Below are 22,066 nucleotides of genomic sequence, written 5' to 3'. Positions count from 1 at the left end.
AACATCAGAATACCGGGAGGCACAGGGTTGCACAAAGAAAATACTAGGTGATTTATCATTAACTTTGCTTCTTAATAGGTTGGTAAGATTCTTGCCTGCTGTAATGCCTCTGGTTGAACAAAACCATTTGGAAAGAGAACCCTGCAGTTACCCAAAGCTGAGTTTGGCTGAGATAGTAAAGTTTACATTCCATTGTTTACTAGGTCCTTACCCCATGGAATGTCTCAGAACAGGATTCAGGCCATCAAGAGGTCAGCAGTGCTCTGGCCAAACGCTACCTCAGGGAATTACACATTACCTTATACATGATATGTGTCACTTATGCATTAAACACTAGCTTTGAAAGTCCCTTCCCCACTCCACAGTTGCCCACTTAAAGGCATCTGAGTGCAGAAATTCACTCCCATACATAACTTTCAAACTAGGCATCCAACACCCACCCACATGATTAATTTACTTCTTTGCATACTGGTTCCTCTGTGAAGAACAGTGAGCAGAGGGTATGTGTGATACTATTAATAACTACCTCAATATTTGCATGCATTTGGGAAAATGGAAAGCACATGGCAAAAACTCCACAGGGGCTGTAGGTTCAGGGTCACACTTGAAGGACCAGCTGATCAAACAGAGAGTCCACTGGATCTGAATCCGTCCATGTGGTAGGACTGAGTAAACAGATGTGCATAATCAGAGTATCCTTTGACTTGAGCAGCTGCAAACTTTAGTGAGGTCAGAAGCACCTGCAGTGCCTGTTTAAAATGTGCAGAGTCCTCAGCTCCACCCACCCCAGTGATTCTGACTCGGCAGCTCTGAAATGGGGCCAAGGAATCTAATGGATGTCCCAGGAGACAGAAATGCAGATCACACTTTAAGAAACACCACCTCGGGTCAGGCACTGTGGCTCATGTCTTATAATCCCTGCACTTCAGAAGGCTGAGGCAGGAGGATTGCGTGAGGTCAGAAGTTTGAGCCCAGCCTAGGTAACATAGTAAGACCCCATCTCTGAAAAACAACAAAAAAAATTTTTTAATTAGCCAGTGCGGTGGTGCACCCTTGTAGTCCTAGCTACTCAGGAGACTGGGGTGGGAGGATTGCTTGAGCTCAGGAGTTAGAGGTTACAGTGAGCTATAATCATGCTATCACACTCCAGCCTGGACTGCAGAGAGAAAGACCTTGCCTCTGTCTCTAAAAAAGACAGAAAGAGAGAAACACTTTAAATCTTAATCAAGTTACTTAAAAGCCTCTTAGTAAATACGTTTTTTAAAAAAATTATATTTGCCTTCATGACTATTAATCCATTCCTTCATAGAGAAACTTATCTCTACTGTTATGTCTTAATAGGAAAAAAACCTTTAGGCAAGCTAACCGCATCTTAACCAATATTATTGGGGATAATAAGCTTGAAAAGAGAAAAATGATTTCGCAGTCACATGGGCTGTGAGGAGCATAGACTACTTTCTCCTTCAGGGTATTTAATTTAAAGCTGATGCAGCATCAGAGCTGCCAGTCCAATTGTCAGTGTCAGAACACGTCGTTATCAACAACACCCAGGTTAGAGAGTGAGAAAAGCAAGAGGCGCCACAGGCCTCACGCTCCCTTCAGCCGCTCCCAACATCTCCTTGGAATGGAGAGGCGGTTCACGCAAGGTGACAGGGATGGCCCTGGAGCTGCTTGGCACAGGCCAACTTCACTTAACGAGTGTTCAGAATCACACTCAGCATGGAGAAATTCACCCTGACCCTGGATGCCTGCCCCCTGGCATACGCTCACTTACATTTTTACTCAATTACTATTTCTAAGAACAGAGACAAAAAAAATGCAGAGCCCCACTGCTCAGCAGCCTTGCATGGAGGTCTGAAAGGGGTCTGCAGGGTTTTTCCAGAGCCTGCGAGCTGGGCAAGGTGGAAAAGCCTCCCACTGTATGGGAATCTATGTGGAGCTTGCGCCCCATCTCCCCTTCCACACCCTCAGACACTCCTGATTTTCCCTGACTCGCTGAGGAGCAGGGTGGGTTTCCAATGTTTTTTCACCAAAGGAAGAGAGAAGCTCGCAGAAATTAAGTGACCGAAAATAACCCCAAGTGAGGAGTGTCTGAGAAGAAAAACCGCCCAAAAAACCAGGGTAGGCCTCTCACTTTGTTTACTATGGGAGGAAAAGATGAAAAGGAAATTAATCCCAAGTAGTAGGCAAGAAAGTTACAAAATTAACAGGACAGGATTCCAAAGGAAAAGCCGAAGAAAGGGGGAAAAGTTTGGGGTCTCTGTGGTATGGTGGCATCCAGGCCAGACCTGAATTCAGATTTTGGCTCTGTCACTAGCCAGCTCTGTGACCAAAGACAAGGTGTTTACCTCTCCAAACCACAATTTCCTAAAAAATGGGGATCGTCATTCTGGCCCTCCCTGACCAACCAATGTGGGGAAAATTAGGATGATGTGTTTTAAGTACCAGGGACATAGTGGGTATTCAACAAATGTTTTCCTTCTCTCATTCCCTCCCGTTTTCCTTTCCAAATAGCCGGTTAGCTGGGGCTGGGGGTGGGGAGGAGGGGGGAGCGGGGGAACTCAGATGTTTAACTCCTTGGTTTAGCTAGTGAAATAAAATTAGAATTTAGAGTATAAAAACAAAACATAATGACTCACAAAAGGGAGCTTTAAAGGCATGATTAAACTTTTCACTCTTTTTATTCACATTGCAGCTTCTAGCCACTTTGAGGCTTTCTGTACTAAAATCAATGTATATTCTCAACAGAATGAGTTCTTTTTGAGGAAACCCCAGCTTAGGCCACTGTAAATAAACTATACTGATTTCTAAGCAACAATGTGTAGGCATGATACATTGCAGAATAGGGTATCCAGTGACCTAGGCTTTTCCTAGGATAATAAAAACATTTCTTTTGTCTCTAGCCGGGACCTCCACCCACATTTAGAATCAACATAATCCAAACCTTCTCAGGGCCTCAAAAATATGCAGTGAACCAATGCCATGATTGCAGGTCTGTTTCCTTTTTTCCTGAGCATGGTTCAGGGATAACTTTAGCCACTGAATTCTTTGAGTGTCGGGATCGCCCAAGCTCTATTCTTTGCTGTGGACTCATTGTCCAGTATATAGTAAGCATTCAATAAATGGCTGAATTAATCAGTGCTCCCAATGAGAAAGGGGTGAAGACCTCTGGCTTTTGTACCCCTCAGCCTAACACCTGGTGCTGGCTCTGGGGAGCCTGCATCTGCTCTGAGGGTCAGGGTTAAGCAGTTTGAGCAAGTGGCAAGCTCACAGGTCCCGTTAGCTGAGGGCCTTACCCACGACAATCCATTTCCTCATGCAACCCAGACATGTCAGTACAAAGGCCACAGATAATCAGCAGCGTAACTCCCCCACAGGTCTCCCTCTAGAGCAGGGGTATCCAATCTTTCGGCTTCCCTGGGCCACACTGGAGAAAGAAGAATTGTCTTGGGCCACACATAAAATAGACCAACACTAACGATAGCTGAGAAGCTTTAAAACAATTGCAAAAAAAAAAACCTCATAATTTCTTAAGAAAGTTTACAAATTTGTGTTGGGCCGCATTCAAGGCCATCTTTCTGCATGCAGGCCGAGAGTTGGACAAGCTTGCTCTAGAACCTTAAAGGAGAGAAAATCTCCTTTCAACTTTGGTTCAGGACAAGAAACATTAATTGAGCAACTACTACGTGTCAAGAACATGGATCTATGACTACTACGTGTCAAGAACATGGATACAAATAAGATATTAAAAAAAGAATATCCTCTTGACATTCAGGCCATGCTGTCCAACCCTCCAGAAAGTGGCCTCCATGGGGATCAGGAAAGGTGTATGACAAATCACTCTGTGACCCCTAGAACACATATCTCATCCCCACAAGTCATTCTTTTACATGCTGAAATATAGTCATTGTACTACTTCAAAGTTATTCATCAGTTTTTCTCATGTAAACTCTTACTAAAAAAAATTCTAGGCACCTTAGTGATCGCTTAACTACAAGGCTGCATTTCAGAATCTCATTTTGCCCCTGGCAAGTTCCCCACAGAAGACAAACACTAAAGATGGATTTGATATAACTATGTCAAACGAGGAATAAAGCAGACAAGTGTACTCACCAAGGTACCCACAGAGCACCTGGGACTGTCTGGAGCACAAGCTGCCCACTGAGCCAGAGGGTGTTGTAACAACTGGGCAGACAGCTAGGAGTTTTAAAAAGCACAGTCATTAGCTATTTTACTGAAGAGATGCCTGGCACAGAACTATACAAAGATTCAAGTAGAAGAGGGACTCATTGAATGTTCTTATCATTTCCCCAGATATAAGGTCCCTGCTACCTGGGGCCAGGGGATTAGACACTGAGGATCTAAGGAAGATTCCAGATTCTAGTCCCAGATCTTCTGGCATCCCTTAACCAGCAGTCAGACTCCTGAATTCAGTTTTCCCTTTAGCATGTTCTAATGTTAAAATAACAGCATACAATTTATAACTGAAACGGTAAAATAAAACCTTGATTTATATTAAAGATGAATAAGAAAGGCTTTGACCTCCTTTGACAAAAGACAGCCTACCTATTAAGAATAAAACTTTGGTTTTCATTTGGCTGGCCTAGATTCAGTGTTCTTAAAACCACCTGTCATCATTTCTAAGCTGCATGTGAAAACTCCTTCTTGAATCAGTCAAAACTACAAGTGAATATTGGTTTGGGGCTACTTACCTACAGTTTAAAAAGCTAGAGCTCTCTGAAATGGACTAAACACATCTTCCACGACAGTTATTACATCTGGAAAATTTGAACTTCGCTTTCTTTAAAGTAAGAGCAACCCAATTTGTATTTTGCCCACCATATTCTTAGAAAAGAAAGCACATCCTCTCTCCCCCCAAAATACCTCAAATTGAAGAGAAAATATTGCTGAGTGTTCAAAAGTTTTTTTATTGGTGGTAGGGTCAATAAAAATATAGAATTTTTGCAGAAGAAGATGTGAATTCAAACCCTTGTTCTGTCACTGATTTCCTGTGAATCCATGGGGAAGTCTGTAAGATGAGGCAGACATAACCCTACCCCTGAGGGTTTTTATAAACTTGAAATGAGATGATATATTTAAAACAGACTGACAAATAAACAGTGGTCAAGGAATATGAGCAGTTGTCAAACTTGTGTGACAAAAGAAGCCCTGACTGCCTTTTAGGACCTGGTATGAATGTCATTCTTTCCTGGCTCCTTACATGCATTGAGTCCCTGCACCTTCCATGTTTATAGGGCATGTCTTCTAGAGGTAACACTGCCACTATTCAGACCTGACTTGAAAACTTCTTTCAACACAAGACAAAGGCTTTGTGGACTCTTCTCTTTATTTTTATTTTTATTTTTCTATATGTGTGCCTCTTATCAACTCAATTTTTAAATGGATAACAGAGACTTTTTCCATACTCTGGAACTTACCATGTCGAATATTCAGCCCACTATCAAGATCCCAGTGGCATATTTTTCACAAATGTGTGGATTACACCTTCTAGGTAGAACACTCTTGAACTGAGATATGGGGCTCTGACTGGCCAGTGTGGCATGGAAGACGGAGACCCAACGGTGGGGATTCTATAAGCACATACTGCTATCATGTTGCCACCATATGCTGCTTCCAGCTGACATCTGCTCACATATGTTCCCAACAATAAGAAACCATGCTGTTTATTTTTAGAGGCTTCTCCACAGTCTTACAGGAAGAAAATTCCCTCAAATAACCAGTCAGCAAAGACAGGAAGCTACACTGCATATAAATTGTTTGTCACAAGATTAACAAGTCAAACAAAGTTTTCTCATTCATATCTGACCTTTAAAAAGATATGCTGAAAGTTATCTTAAATAAAAATCTCAAAGAATACAACCAGAGAAAGGCAGAATATGTAGAGTAAGTCACTTGGTTAGCAATACTTTTTCTTCGAAACTATGGCCCTATGCATTTCTTGGGGGGATTTAAGTGCTTTTCCTGGGAAACAGCACCTTCTTCAGGCCAGTGTATGCCGTGGTGCAGAAGAGGGACAATTCTATTAAACAGAATACAGATCCCAAGGTCATCCAGGTCATAGGAAGTCTGTGTGGGAATAACGTGAGGTAATTATTGTCACTTGCAGTTTCCAGCCTGCAGTTCCCAAGCACGCACCTTTGGTTTACTTTCACTCGCTATAAAGCAGTACTAAAATCCCTTCTTTTCTTTCCTTTCTTTTTTGTTTTTAAGCAAGGCGGGAGGACAGGGAGCTCCAGAGCTGATCCAATGCCTTAGAGGTTAAGACCATGAATGAGATAGAGATGTAAGGATGCTAATGATTGTTCAGTCCACAGAAAGCAAACCTTAGTTTTAAAATAATCAGTTTTCAGGCCAGGCACGGTGGCTCACGCCTGTAATCCCAGTACTTTGGAAGGCTGAGGCAGGCAGATCACGAGGTCAGGAGTTCGAGACCAGCATGGCCAATATGGTGAAACTCCCTCTCTACTAAAAATACAAAAATGAACTGGGTGTGGTGCCATGTGCCTGTAGTCCCAGTTACTCAGGAGACTGAGACAGAAGAATTGCTTGAACCTGGGAGGCAGAGGTTGCAGTAAGCCAAGATCACACCACTGCACTCCAGCCTGGGCGACAGAGTAAGATTCCATCTCAAAAAAAAAAAAAAAGAAAAAAAAAATCAGTTTTCAATAATCTACATCATTGAAGCAGCACTGGGGTATGGATACACTCTGTTTAGAACAGTGAGGCTTTGGATATATGCAAAAAGGCTTTGTAACAAAGAAATGTAAACAATTATCAAAATCTGAGGCATGTATAGTCTTACAAACATAACTTTTTTATTTTAAATTTTATTTTATTTTATTTTAAGTTCTGGGATCCATGTGCAGGACGTGCAGGTTTGCAACATAAGTAAATATGTGCCATGGTGGTTTGCTGCACCTATCAACCATCACCTAGGTATTAAGCCCTGCATGCATTAGCAATTAATCCTGATGCTCTCCCTCCCCGCTCCTCACTGACAGATCCCAGTGTGTGTCGTTCCCCTCACTGTGTCCACGTGAGAAACATAATATTTTTAGAAGAACACAGGCACTCACTAATTTATGATGGGGGACTATGGGTAACACAAGTCATAAAATAGAAACAGTCCTAGAATTAAAACTTTGCATGGGTAATTTACAATGTAATTAAATGACTATGAAGTTAATTAACTATAAAAATGTTGGGGTTTATTTTTGCCTGCGATGACACAGCTAAGAAACAAAGCAACAAAACAAAAATACACAGTGTTTCCAGAGTATGTTTCTGAACTAACTGCACAAGAATTACCTAGCCTTCTTATCAAGATGCAGGTTTCTGGAGCCCACCTTAAAATGACTGAATTATAATCTGAATTGGGGTGGGTGACAAAGGTTTGGGAATCTACACTTAAAAAGGTACATCAGTAATTATTTTGCATGGTAAAATTTGAGAACCCTGGTACAGGTTATTGTGCCTTACAGGTTAGCAAGGCCTTTCAAAAAACCACATTTGACCTCAAAACAATCCAATCAGGTGAATCAAGGAAAAATTATTCCCTCATAAGGGCTATTTGTTCTGAGTAGGTAGTGGTTTTGTGTAGTGTGACTGTCTATAGGATAGAGATAAACCATTCTTACTGCAATGGTATCTTAAGCAAAATTAGATGTCTTACAAATGTACAACTAAACTCCCTATCAAATAAACTCCTGCCCTAATCCCTCCAGCCTCTCCACACAAACAAACAATGCTGCATCTCTCTTGTGATATAGCAACTCTGTAAGCAGGTACAATTATTCCTCCCAACACTGAACTACAATGAGTTTCTACTCTTCTTGGAGAATTCTCAGCAAATGTTACTGAGAAAGGGAAAACTGATCCAAATGTATAACACTTCAGGGTCAGCTTGGATCAAGACCCTCTTTCTATAATCTGAGTACTAGTGACAAACAGTTAATAAATTAGACATGACTTTACACATAGTTTCATTATTGATGGTGATATTTTCTGACAGTGGAATTCTTCTGAAATACCTCTCTCTCCAGGACAAACTAGCACCAGTCACCTCATTCTACGTAGAAGAAAAGTGTTAAGTTTAGTAGGTGGAACCGTGGCAGTTCAGGACTTAGAGATCTGATCAGTGACTGTAGTTAACACACATAATAACCTAAAGCTTAATACTATGAAGAGATACAAATGAGTGACTAAATTACTATTCAAAACAACTTAATGTTTTAAAAATGCCTCAAGATATCTCAGATAGAAAACAGTGAAGACAGGTACAAGCAACCCAGGGTGGTGAAGTTTAACAGACACATCTGAAGGTGGAACTTGCTGCTTCAGAGCCTGAGGTCATGGCTATTATTCAACTTTGCTTCTGCTTGGCTACTTCCAGGTAGGAGTCAGAAGGTTTGGAGCACTCCTTTCTCTGTCTCCCTCTCTTTAACCTGCAGAGCCCAAAATGCCAAGGATGAACTTGAATGTAGAAACGTTTTCCCACAGAAAGCCCTGACTGACCTCCGGGGGGACTGTTCCTTGACCAAACCACCCATCCTTTGCACAGAAAAGTCCTTGGTCTGCGATTGTTTCTTTCTCCTTCTAAAGTAGAATCAGAATAAGTCATTCACACTTTTTTGGAGTTTCTAAGCCAGCAGTTTTATTAAAAGAGGTCACTGCTGGGCGTGGTGGCTCACGCCTATAATCCTAGCATTTTGGGAGGCCGAGGTGGGCAGATCACGAGGTCAGGAGACTGAGACCATCCTGGCTAACACGTTGAAACCCCGTCTCTACTAAAAAAAATTAGCTGGGCATGGTGGCGGGCGCCTGTAATCCCAGCTACTTGGGAGGCCGAGGCAGGAAAATGGCATGAACCCAGGAGACAGAGCTTGCAGTGAGCTGAGATCGCACCACTGCACTCCAGCCTGAGCGACAGAGCGAGACTCTGTCTCAAAAAAAAAATAATAAAAAAAGAGTTCACTATAAAGGAAGTAGAAACAACTTCAGTCATATTGCCATAAGATGTCAAAGCAAAAGTGAAAATAAGTGAAAATGAGATTAAGTCAAAAGATAGGGAAATAAATGATCATATTTTTTAAAAACCGAAATAGAAGAAACAACAAAGTTACTGCTACATCTGGTGTAAACAGAAAAATCCCTGATAAACTTGGTCTAAGAAGCATTGAGATTACCAACACTGAAATGAATCCAAAACTTTAAAATTAAATTATATTTCCCAGAAAGTTCTCATTTATGTTTTGGCAACAATAAATATTTTAGTGATCTGAAAACCCACTAAAAAGTACACAGTCATCTTTTTCAGATAGAGAGATTTGCAAAGACCAGTGGACTTGCGGTCATTTTAGTATCTTTCTGAAAACCAAATTTTGCATTCTTGCTCACAAGATGAAGTAACAAATAAGGATTCTTACAACAGCCTAAAATTATGAATGAATAGGTATTTGCAAACTAGTTTGTCAAGACAGATGTGGTATTTGTCAGTGTGGTGTGGGTTAGATAAGAAAAGGAAAATGAACCAAGCCAAAGTCACAGTCATAACGTTTTTCTTTTTCTTTCAGAAGACCAAAAAGATGCTACAGTACTTCCTGAAACAACATCTCTGAAAGACCAGCATTATTCTTAAATAGCTCCTCTGTGACTTTTTCTTCAGAAACGCAGCGTCTCTTCTTCAGAAATAACCTGTTTCATAATTACTGACATATAGGTAGCTTGAAAGGCCTGAGGGACAGTGACACGTTAGTGGAACACGCTAGTGTGAGAGAAAAACAGCTGCCTGTGGAGGGATGGAAATACATTCAAACTATTTCCAGAAGGTTTGGACTTCACAATATCCAGGAAGCATTTTCCATTTGCCTTAAGTTCCTCAAGTCATTGTGGTTAAGAGAACATCTAAGCCAAACATTTCTGACTTATCAGGCAGTAACAAATCCAAGCCCTCATTTGAGAGAATGAAGGGATGGTCCCGGCCCAGGGAGGATCGCTTTCTCAGCACGATGAGGCTTTCCGTCCTAACAGACACTAAAGCCAGTGAATTCAGTTCCTTTTGGACAGCAATGTTTTTCCACACCAGTGAAGTGGTGTTACTGGGTTGCCCCAGGAAGGCCAGGATGCTAAATCACTGAGTGAACATGTTGCACTGTGAACAACTATCCAAGGCCTTAGTGTGGCTTCCCCTCTCTGATATCATTTCTACTCCTCAAACTCTCTGCAGTGACTGTTGGCCAGCCCCTCCCCTTCTTCTCATTCAGCTTCTTCTTTGAGATTTGTTTTTTTTTTTTTTTTTCAGATGAAGTCTGGCTCTTGTCTCTCAGGCTGGAGTGTAGTGGCACGATCTCGGCTCACTGCAACCTCTGCCTCCCAGGTTCAAGCAATTCTCCTGCCTCAGCCTCCCGAGTAGCTGGAATAACAGGTGCCTGCCACCATGCCCGGCTAATTTTTGTATTTTAAGTAGAGATAGGGTTTCACCATATTGGCCAGACTGGTTTCACACTCCTGACCCCAGGTGATCCACCCGTCTCAGCCTCCCAAAGTGCTGGGATTACAGGTGTGAGCCACTGCACCAGGCTTCCTTTTTTAGATTTCTACACTGTAATGTCATACTATTGCTAAAGCCTCCTTTAAAATGAATTGCCTGACAGCTAAGAGGCGGCTGTGGCCAGTTCTTGGTCGTAGAGGTGAAATGAGGTCTACGTGAATGTAACCACAGGGGCCTGACCTGCCTCAGCTTTGACTTCAAATGTCCTGGCTTCTTTTCAACTGGTGGAGGTGATGAGAGGCAAGGCACCTGTGGGAAGAAGCGAAATCAGCCCCAGAAGTGCATTACACAGAAGTCCCGTCTGCATGTCAGCCTTTTATAGGCAACATCCCCTCTGTTGTTTGATTTTGGACTTTGGGATCCAGAAAAACAAACAGGCAAGTACTATGTGACTCATAGGCACCTTCAGAGATCAGTTCAAATAGTGTAAACAATTTTTCCCGATTGGGTGTGGTGGCTTACATCTGTGATCCCAGCACTTTAGGAGGCAGAGGCAGGAGGATTGCTTCAGGTCAAGAGTTCAAGACCAGCCTGAGTAACATGAGGAGACTCTGACTCTACAAAAAATTGAAAAAATTAGCCAGGCATGGTGGTGCATGCCTGTGGTCCCAGCTATTCTAGAGGCTGAGACAGGAGGATCACTAGAGCCCAGGAGATGGTGGCTTCAGTGAGCCATGTCTGTGCCACTTACTCCAGCCTGGGCAACAGAGTGAGACTGCCTCAAAAAAAAAAAAAAAAAAAAAAAAAAAAAAAAAAAAAATCCCCTAAAATTTTATATACCCTATGAAACAAATGGCAAATCTTGAGATGTCAAAAATGAAATAAAAATTTAAAAAATTTTGATTTCCAAGACTCTGGCTGTGAGGAGTATATACTATGTGCATCTCCTGTGCTTGATTCCACAGATGGGCTCCTAACATTCATTAACCAGAAAACGTTTCTGAGGGCAGATGTCATGCCTCCACTTAATTTCATTTTCCATGCACTTCTGCTACAGCACTCTATGCCATGTGCACACAGACCACTATTCTTTCATTTCACAAGCATTTATGCGATTTCACTGATTCTATATATTTTTCATATTCTATTATCTCTAAAATCCAGATTCTCTCTTGTAATCAATGGCCAAGTTAATTGGCAGTGATATTTAGTTAATGTCATAACTAATAGTTAAATGGGCAGTGATATTTCTTCGTTAGTGGCACATGAAATAGTGGTGCATTTTAAAGTCAACGAGATTCGATGAATACTAGCTGCTGGGCAAAGAAGGCCAGAAGCAGCTGCACCAGGTGCTTTTTCACACACATCATCCTTTAAAACCCCTAGAAAGTCAATGTTCTTCTTTACAAATGAAGAAACTGAGGCTGGGCTAAGTGAAGGGGTTGCAAATCCAGCTGCAAAGCCAACAACTGCAGACCCAGGATCTGAATTCAGTAGGAAGCAACTTAAATATCAATGAGGCAATTTTAATAACTTGCACTGAGAGAGCCAAGTTGCTAACCAAAACAGGACCACTCTTTAACAATTGCCACAGGCCTGGAGTAGGATTTCTTGTCTTTGATGTTACCGCTTCCCTTTCAGCCTCTGAGATTCCTTTGGTACAATTCCCTTTTATTTATTCTCCTTTCTTTATTTAATGGGTCTGTCTAGCTTCAAAGTCCACATTCATTGTACATCATCTTGCCTTCCCAAATAAATTAATTCTCTGAAATAGGAATGCCCTATCAATAAATAGGAATGCCCTATCAATAAAATTTATCAAAATTTTTGTGAGGAAAATGATTGCAGTTCAAAAACAAAACCAAGGCTGGGCGTGGTGGCTCAGGCCTATAATCCCAGCACTTTGGGAAACCGAGGTGGGTGGATCACTTGAGACCAGGAGTTCGAGACCAGCCTGGCCAACATGGTGAAACCCCATCTTGACCAAAAATACAAAAATTAGTTGGGCATGGTAGCGCACGCCTGTAATCCCAGCTACTCAGGAGGCTGAGGCAGGAGAATCACCTGGACCCGGGAGGCAGAGGTTGCAGGTTGCAGTAAGCCGAGATCATGTCACTGCACTCCAGCCTGGGTGACGGAGCAAGGCTCTGTCTCACAAACAAACAAACAGAAACAACCAAAGGCTTAATAAATCACACTTTTTGTATCAATTAAGTGCAGAAATAAAAGTTGAATGTGTTAGAGGCAAGAAAAAAAAAAGCCTAGGTTGTGTGCTTCACAGGTATATTTTCTCAGAGCTTGTGAATGTAATTCTTGTTAACAGAGGAGAGTCACCATTCTCTCATGGATGTATTACATCATTTATCAAGACAGCAAGAAAGGTCATATTCTCTATCTCCTGGGCTCTGTATTAGGGCTTCTATTACCTGTGGTGGCTGAAAGTCTAATTTCCATAATATGTCATTAATAGAAATAGCTATTTCCATTTCCTCAGCTGTCAAAGGGACAATATGAGTATTAACGTCATAGGATTGCTTGTGAGTATTAAAGAGTACATACATGTAAAATATTTAAAACTATGCTTGGCCTATAAGTCTTTAATAAAGGTTAGCTATGCTTCGCCTATAAGAAGTCCTCAATAAAGATTAGCTTTCATCATCATTATTACCACCTTCATTATTACCTGAGAGTTGGAAACAGAAAAGATATGGTTATGAGAAGCCCTGTGCTCTTTAGCGTAGTGACATGACCCATCAGACACATTTTCCCTGATAATGAAGGTCAGAACATTTCATCTCTCCACATCTCCTGGCCCTGACACCTCTTTGAACTCACAGATTCTTCTTCTTCCTGTAGTTCAATCTTATTCTCTAAAGGAAATGCTCATTCATTGGTCAAACATTCCTTGATCAAACACAATATGCTAAGTTCTATAAGAATACAGGTAAGTTAGACTTGAAGGCCTTCTCATAGGAGAATTAGATAGTGCCAGACATGGTGAATTACCAACCCTATGTTCTGTGTTTCCAGCCCCACCCCATCCCTGCCCTGAAGTGGCAGAGGCCACCTAAGGAACAATCTGAGTGAGCAAAGGAAAGAGATCCACTGAGTGAAACTATCGCAAAGGAAAGAATGAGCTGGAGGTTCCAAGACATCCCAGGTTAATGGAAGTGGTGTCGGGGGCATTGCTTATAATCACATTTTCATCTCTCTAAAATCCAGACCCTCTCTTAAAATCAATGGCATGTTCACTGGAGTGATATTTTTTTCTTAGTGGCACATAAAATAACAGTACACCCTAAAGTCAAAGGCAATGGAGACTCAGAGAATTGCTGCCAGGCAAAGAAGGCCTACTCCATGCCAGAAGCAGCTGCACTGGGTGTTTCTTCACATATGTCATCATCAATCCTTTACAATCCTAGAAGGCGAGTGTTACTTTCTTCCTCTTTACAAGGGAAGAAACTGAGGCCTGGTTAAGTAAAGGGGGTGCTATCTCCCACAAACTCAGGGGATATGATGTGTGAGCACTCGACCACCCATCCATGCAGACATTCCATCACAGTGAAGGAAAAGAAGGCAATTTAGAAATGGTGGGGAAAAGGCCAAGGGGCAGTTTTGTTCCTAGTCAAGACCACCAAGCCAATTCAGGAAGTAAAGTAGTGATGAGAGTATGGTACAGTTAAACACTCAGTTCTGGATATCAGTGCTTAGAAAAGAAACAAAACAACCAACCATCAAAAGCAGCTTGTGGTTGTAGCATGATGCAAACTTATTCTTAACAAATGACAGAAGCAAACTTTTCAGTCTAAACAAACCCATCAAAGAATCCCCTAAAATATTATTAAATCTAAAATAAAATACCTGGAGAACGTTGAATTCCCAGGTTAAAAACTATCCTTGTTTAAAGGATATTTTTTAAAATGAAAGCACACATACGCCTTCAAAATGACAATGGACATTTGTTTATCTTGCAGAGCCACATTTCATCAAGCTGTGCAGAATCTGCAAAATGGAATACACCCTTGAGCAGAAGCACTGCCTAAATAGAGCAAGCATATAGGGCAAATCCAAATCCTCTCTCCGGCAGCCCATCAGTACCAGAAATGCTACATCAAGATAGCGGAAAGGGCTATTTCCAGAGCTCTTCCATGCAGTCTCTTGCTCGCTGCTCACCTTACTCCTGAACCTATAACCGGGCAGGGTGCAGTGGGTGAGGGGCAGGGGGAGGCGGGCTGGAGTGGCAGTGGACCAGAGTCCCACTCCAGTGGTGACCCTGCACACTTCTCCCAGGTCCAGGAGCCTCCACTCTAATTTCTCGAACCTTCTAAATATGCAGTCTAAAGTGTGTTGTAATCTCTGGGCAAAGGCCTACAAGTCAGTGACCTCCTTGGTTCTAACCCAGATTTGATGTGGGTTCAACAGTGAGTCATTAGCCCTTTTTTCACATCTCAGTTTCCTCTAGGAAAAATGATCTGTCATTCTTTCATATCTTTATATGAAAGATGCTGCGACTAGGTTACATCACCATCTTTTCTCCAGGGAGAAGTCCTCATTCAAAAAGCGCAACTCCTCGAGTAGACCACAGGGGTTGCTGTGGAGACACAGTGGCCTCCCCCAACCCCTTCCTTCTGTGAAGTGGAGAGGTCCCCGCCTGCCCCTCAACCTCTGCAAAGCCCCTCTTTCATCAGGTGGGGTCTTCTCAGGAGAGGCATAAAGCTGGCTGGCCTCACTTGGCAACACAGACAACCCAACTGCTTTAGTTATAAATAGTATACTTCTTTGAGAGGCTTTTCTAGTCATCGAAAAGTAAAAAAAGAGGAAATCCTGAAGGAGGAGCATGTGGCCTAACTTAAATGTGACCACAATTAGGCACTAGAGTTAGTACAAGCAACGATGCAATAAAAAAGGGAGAATTAAAGTTTGGTCTGTTGTGTATTAATAACTCAATCATTCTGGAAGTCAAGGAGTTCAAGTCTGTCTTTGATATGCTCTCTTTTTCTTTCTGTTTCTCTTACACCCACATACAAACACACACACAGGGAATCATAAAAAAATAAAACAGTAAAAATACTTACTACATAAAGAAAAATATCACTATGTTCCAGCAATGGCTAACATTTCCCTTCATTGGGCAACTGGCCAACAGACCAGCAACTTGTATATAGAAAGACATATTCATGAATTGAATGCTAAGTCACATTCCCCAAAACCATAGTGTCATTGGTATTCATTCTACATTCCACAATTTAACTTGGAAAATTACAGAGGAAATAGAAAAGGAGATTGCTTCATGTTAAATGTTTAACATTCATGTGAAACAACTACAAAGGAAATCTCATTGTGATTTTTCAGGCTGTATATTTTTAGTGTATCTACTTCAAAATGGTAGAATAAATCAAGATGATTATTTACTTTCTTCTGTTGTCTAGCTTGGAGATTCCACTCTTTATTAACACAAACTGCTTATTTCCCTTGCAAGGAGAATCCATGATAATTCCTCACTTCTTTTTTCTCTGTTCTAACATCACACTGCTGCTGACTGAAGCTAGTAATGGATAGCTCAACACCATCATTTAAGCTAAATAAATGGGAAGTTTTGATGTCTCTAATTTAAGACCACAAAGTAAAGTACATACCATATACAATGGTCTAATCCACACTCCATTTAATTAAGATAAGTGTCTGACTATCCTCCTATTCAGTATTCTCATTTGAATATCCTTTGATTATAAAGATATTTTATTTTTGTTATTATTTTCTAAATGGTACTGTTAACAGAATTCAGTAACCCCAAACAAATACCAGGGCTCCTCAACAGGGGCATTACTGACATTGTGGCCAGGATAATTCTTTGATGTTGGGAAGGGGCATTGCCCTGTGCATTATAGGATGGTTAGAAACATCCCTGGCTGACCCACTAAATACCATTAGCACCCCTCCACCTCCAGTCATGACAACCCAAAGTGTCTTTGGACATTGCCAAATGTTCCAGTGGGAGTAGAGGTGGGGGGATTGGGGGGCAGTACAAAATTACCAGGTTTAGAACCACAACATGTGCTGACTGGTTACAATGAAAAGGGGAGAGAAAAGAAAGACAATGAAACTTTGTGTCTCTTCCTCTTTTTGATTGTCCAACTGTCTACAGATTTTTACATGTCAATTATTTGAATTCTTCCTGTGTATAACTGAATTACCCTAAGTTTCTAAAACCTTGTGCAGCATCTTCCGAATAGATGTGCCTCGAACTTCAAATGGATTGTTAAACTACTAGAGGTTCACTAATTCCCAGTGGGCAAACTATCGGTAAACCTTAGCATAACTCCACTTTGAGTCTTAAACTAACAGCACGTGAAAAGATCAATATGAATAAATTCAAAACTAATCAGACCCCTTCTTTAAATGTTGACACAGTATTATTTATAGCCCATAAATACATTCTTGACTAAAATTCATCCTAGGAGATTGGCACCTGGCCAGTTCTATTCATATTTACTGTATTTATATAGTACACTTGGCCAAGGATAATATTTAAGACAAAATATGCCTGAGGGCATATACAATATCTCTTATATTTTTACTTTTAAATCTCCACATTGCTAAAAATATGTAGTCTGAACTTTATAAAATGTCCCACAAAGGACTATCAGCAATCTGTAATGATATATAGCTCATTGAGTATAATTAGAGCATATTTGTAATACTTGAGCTGAAGTCACTCCCTGAACGCTAATAAGTTGGTGGTAAAAAATGAACCAGTGATCTTTCCCATGCCTTCATCTCTGGGGCTTATGACCCTCGCCAGATTCACTGCAAGGAATGGCAGGCACACTCCCTCCCCACAGCCACTTCAGTGACAGCTGAGTTAAAAGTGAGGCAGAAAAGTCCTAAAGAGGGAAAGCTAGTATATAAGCCAATACTATACTTTCAATTTGCTTTTTAAAAATACGTTTTTTTCTTTTTTGGAAAGGTCTGCTATATTCCAGTATAACTAGAAAGTGCTAGAAAATCAGTTAACCTATTTTCTATAAAATTATCCAGTCCTTGCACAGTAGTATCGAACCTGCTATTAATATGGTTTTCTGCTCCTAAACTTCCACACAGAATATAGACTTTTTAAAGCCTGTTTTCTTTGTATGAAAACTGGCAGCGTGTTTTATTTATCCTGGATGTATCAGAGGTTTTCACTTATTTGGTGGCTGGGGTGAAATGGAGAGGAGAATCCACACATTGATGTTAACTGTCATACTGTGAAATCCTCCTAATAATCTAGAAATTTTTCCGGTTTGTTGATGACCATGACCCCGGGTTGGACCATCTCAGCTCCTCAGACTGAAGTGTGCTTGAGAGAACAAAGAACTAATGCCCTCTTGGGTTACTTGCTCTCTCCACACCTATTCAGTAGTGAGATCAGAGCTCCTTTCTGTGTTATAAAAGCCCTGGGAGTTTATTAGACCTCTTGCATATAAACATTGAAAGATGAGCTATTCAGGTTCTACATAACATACTCTCTGCTCTGCCCAAATACCAGTAGAACCAATGCACGTGCTAGAGAAAGCAAACTGACTCAACTCCTTGTTTGTCTCAATGGTTTTGGACTAATTAATGAACTTTCTTTCCTAATATCTCCTTGGCTCCACCCCAGATAGAAAGCTTTACTTCTCAAAGGGGATAACCAGGAGTGGAGTGTAGTTATCACCACTGTTATGGATAGCGCCATAATTACAATAATAAAATCATTCTGCTTGCCAGAATTCTCTGCATCTGTTCTGCTATTGAACAAGAACAGGAGAAGTTGCAGCAAAATAAAGGTCACTAGGAAGACTGGGGTTAGATACATGGGCTGACTTCCGAGACCATCAAGTACAAGACATGGCAGGTCACATAGCTAGGACTTGCCAAATTAAAAATAAATATTAAAAAAGAAAAGTACCACCCTGCAATTAGAACCTTTAAGATAAAATTACCAAGATGGCTGTATTATCTATTTAGGCAAGACACAGAGACTTTGCAAAGGCAGCCAGCAAGTATATAGAGCATGGAAAGGGGAGGAGAGAAATGAGCAACCAATGAAAAGTTTATGACTTGCGATTTGGAATACACAAATGTTGAAGAGGTTCCCCCCACCCCCACCGTCCCCACTTTTCTTTTTCTTCTTCCTGGTATTTAACCCTCTCAGGTATCAGTGAATGATGCTGCCTCTTTTCTTTTCTTTTCTTTCTTTTCTCTCTCTCTCTCTCTCTCTCTCTCTATTTCACTCTGAAATAATTCTACACTGTCTCTTCCTTTCCTCTACAATAAATCATTTCACTCCTATTGCTACCGTATGCCAGCTGGTTTTGAGGACACTGTTCTCAGAGAAGCCAGTTTGAAAAAAAAAAAAAAAAAAAAAAAGACGGCTATCATCTACTCTGAGTTTTAGGAATGCATTGAAGTAACTGCAGGAAGCCTACGAAAAGGCAGGAGCAGGATAACAGACCCGTAAGAAAAATGATCTGCTACACTGGAGATCTGAAGAAGGCAGGTTTGAGTGTATTCTGAAAACTAACGTGAACTAAAACCTTTTAAAACAGTCAGAAACGGAGTTGTCCTTTCTACACTCCAGGTGAAGTGAAAAGGGAACGTGGTTATAGAATTTTGCCTTTGGGTAATGAAACACCTAGTGATAGCAAAGGACACATCAAGGACTGAGGGTTTCCAGGTAGGTTTCTCGAGGGGTCTCCAAACCGGGTTTTGTCTCGGCGATGCTGACATTTTTAGGGGAGTTAGAGACAATAGAGAAGACTTGGGGGACCAGTTGATAGGTCAGCACGGAAAGGGGGCGCCTTCCGGAGAGGCTAGCTTTGAGACACTTTTTTTTTAACCCTTCGTGCACCCGTTCGGCGCGCTCCACGCCAATCGGAGCAAAGAAAACAAACCTACCAAGATCCCCCAGTTTAACTCTGCCCCTGGGAGCACCTCAATTTGACAGAGTGGGGCTGACTCCTAGCTGGTGGCCGACTAAAGAACTTCAGTGAAGAGAAAAAGAGAATAACGCCTTTTAAAGCGCTGAATTGTTAGGGGGGAGGGAAAGATGGAGAAAATAAAGTATAAAGTAAACGTTTTAAAGCCTAACGGCCTCAGGCATACAACTGGAAAGGAGGTGGATGGGGCGAAGGACAGGAGAACGGGAAAAGAGCGAACGGGAACCGTGAGAGGGAAGGGCGATCCGGGGAGCTGCTGCGTTTTTGAGAGTTCCGGGCAGCGCTAAGCCTCGGGGGATGGAAGTCAAAATGAGTACTTACTTTCGGAGGGGAAGAAGGGCGGCATGTCTATTTTGTAAACCTCCTTGGCGTAGTACTCCTCGTCGCTCCTCTCGCGCTCGCAGGCGGCCGCCCTCCGGCTCGCCTTCTCCTGGAGCAAGTCCCTGGTGCTGTTGTAGATGGAAATCACCTCCGGGGGGACTTCCTCGGGCTCAGGATAGTCTTCTGGGGGACTGGTGAGCTTCAGCTTGCTCAGGATCTGCCCGCGGATCGCCTCGATCCTCTTGCGCATGAACTGGTCCATATCGAGTGTGCTGCAGGTAGACAGGCTGAGCGCGACCGTGACCAGATGCAGGATCAGAAAAGCGCTCAGCACACAGTAGTGCATTTTTTAAAAAGGTGGAAAAAAAAGTTGTTTTTAAAAGTCAGAAGAAAAAAAAATCAACAATTCTCAAAGTATAGATCAAGGAGAGTTTTTTTTTTTTGTTTTGTTTTGTTTTGTTTTGTTTTTGATGCGACACTTTTGCAAACAATCTAACCAATGCCCAACAGAAAAACGTATCTTGCTTGAATTCCTTAAAAAAAAAAAAAAAAAAAAAAGCTAGTAGTTCTAAAAGTGGAAAAACTAATACGGGACGGGCAGAGGGAACCCTGACTTTGGAGAGTAAGAAAAAAAAAAATTATTGGAGCAACGAGATGGGGTAAAAAAAGAGACGAGTGGCTATTAAGTAGAAATAAATTTAAGAGGAGGAAATGGAGTTCAGTGTGTCAGTCTCGGGTGCGGAGTGGCGGATCTGAACTCGGCTCCTCCGGCCAAAAGGAAAGAGATGAAAAAAGGTCCCGGGGCTGGCAGCTGGCGAACTGACGGGAGGGGCGCCGGGAGCGCGGTGAGGGGGGCCGCCGAGGCTGACCTGGGCTGAAATTTATATATTTAAAGAAGGAGCGGTTCGGCCCTGCCTTCCACTGCGGCGCTGAGAGCAGGAGCAGCAGCAGCTCCGGAGCAGAGAAGCGCACACGTGTGTGCGTGTGTGTGTGTGTGCGCGCGTGTGCGCGCGCTGGGGGCGAGCCCGGCGCGCCGCGGGGAGGAGGGTGCGCTTCGCACGGAGCTCGGGACTCGGTCGGGTGCCGCAGGGGCCGCAGAGGCTGCAGAGGCGGCGCGGATCCTGCTCCGGGAGCTGCGCGCCGTGGCCTACACCCGGGCGGGCGCGCGCTGACCCGCTTGGTTACTCCACGTTGCTGCCGCCGCCGCTTGCAAACGCTTCCAGCCTCCAGCTCCCTCCTTCTCCTGCTCCTCCTTCTCTTGCTCCAAACGCCAACCCAGCCACAGACGATCAGCCGTCGCGGTTCTGTTCACTCCCTGCGGATCACAACGGCAGCCCTTGCGACACCCTGGCTGGGGAGTTTTATTCCTGAGGGGGTTGCGTAGGGGCTCCCTTGGACTTCCACCCTTTCCCAACCTCTCCTGGCTTCTCCCCAACGTGGAATTGCTCGCTTAGAGTAGGTAGGCACTTGCCACCCTAAAATAGACCCTCTCTGTCTCCTCCTGTCTGCAGCCGAGCAGTCCCCTCAGTTTGTTCCTGGATGACTCCCTAGACCGTTAGGCTAATATTCTCCATCCCCCTCCCCTGCCTCTTTCACTTGCGCTCTCGCTCTGCTGTCTCTTTCTCTTTCTGTCTCTATCTCTATCTGTCTCTCTCTTGTCAGGAGCTTCTGGAGCTCCGCTCGGAGCGAACCTTCTGCTGCCAGCAGATAACATCACGATCTTGCCGGGGAGGAGAGATTTATAAGTTCTCTGTGAACCACGTGTCTCCCTTCAACAAAGTGACGTGCTAGGATTACAGTCAGAAGTCCTCTCGTTACTTAGACCACGAGCTCTCCCCTAACCGTTGAGGGGGTGTGGAAATGAGGACCGCTGTGGGGAAGGGAGGAAGGAGGTGGAATGTGCGCCCTGACAATAGTGATTTACAGTATTTACTTTCTAGTCATTTTGGACAGGTCTGTTGAAGGACAATCAAGTTTCCCATTTTTACTTAGTGTAACTCAGTCACAGCCTCCCAAAGTGAATCACTTGCCCTAGAATGGAAGGCTTTCCTCCTGTATTATGTGTGCACATACACCCCTGTGGGAGGGAGCACCAGTCTACTCAGGGCCAGGCCAGTCCTGAAGACATACCTTCCAATCTTTTAAATTCATGTCCTGCCTCTAATTTTCTGGGATACCTTAACAGGTTGCTATCCTAGAGTTTATTTTGTTAGTTTGTTTACAATATAGCCCTCTGTTTATGAACTGCTGGAAAACAGAGATCCATCAATTTTAT

At 42.6% G+C, this 22,066-nt stretch overlaps 1 protein-coding gene across 4 annotated transcripts in view; it reads right to left on the bottom strand.

The window, feature by feature from the left end:
- Positions 1–21,558, bottom strand: part of TGFB2 (transforming growth factor beta 2) — a 97,138-nt gene extending 75,580 nt beyond the window's left edge. For 2 of the 4 annotated variants that reach the window (XR_002729908.2, XM_023203718.2), the window contains exons 1-2: positions 19,792–21,558; positions 4,114–4,197 (exon numbers count right to left, since the gene is read on the bottom strand). Coding sequence is in view for 2 of the 4 variants with exons in the window: in XM_023203718.2 (XP_023059486.1) it covers positions 4,114–4,197; positions 19,792–20,137 (430 nt within the window). In the remaining 2 variants the exon portion in view is untranslated. The remainder of the gene's footprint in view (positions 1–4,113; positions 4,198–19,791) is intronic. The other 2 variants (XR_002729909.2, XM_023203719.3) reach the window with 2 other exon arrangements.
- Positions 21,559–22,066: the final 508 nt, after the last annotated feature.

The sequence above is a fragment of the Piliocolobus tephrosceles genome, chromosome 1, assembly GCF_002776525.5.
Source record: "Piliocolobus tephrosceles isolate RC106 chromosome 1, ASM277652v3, whole genome shotgun sequence".
Taxonomy (NCBI): domain Eukaryota; kingdom Metazoa; phylum Chordata; class Mammalia; order Primates; family Cercopithecidae; genus Piliocolobus; species Piliocolobus tephrosceles.
This window is presented reverse-complemented; position numbering and strand designations above follow the sequence as displayed.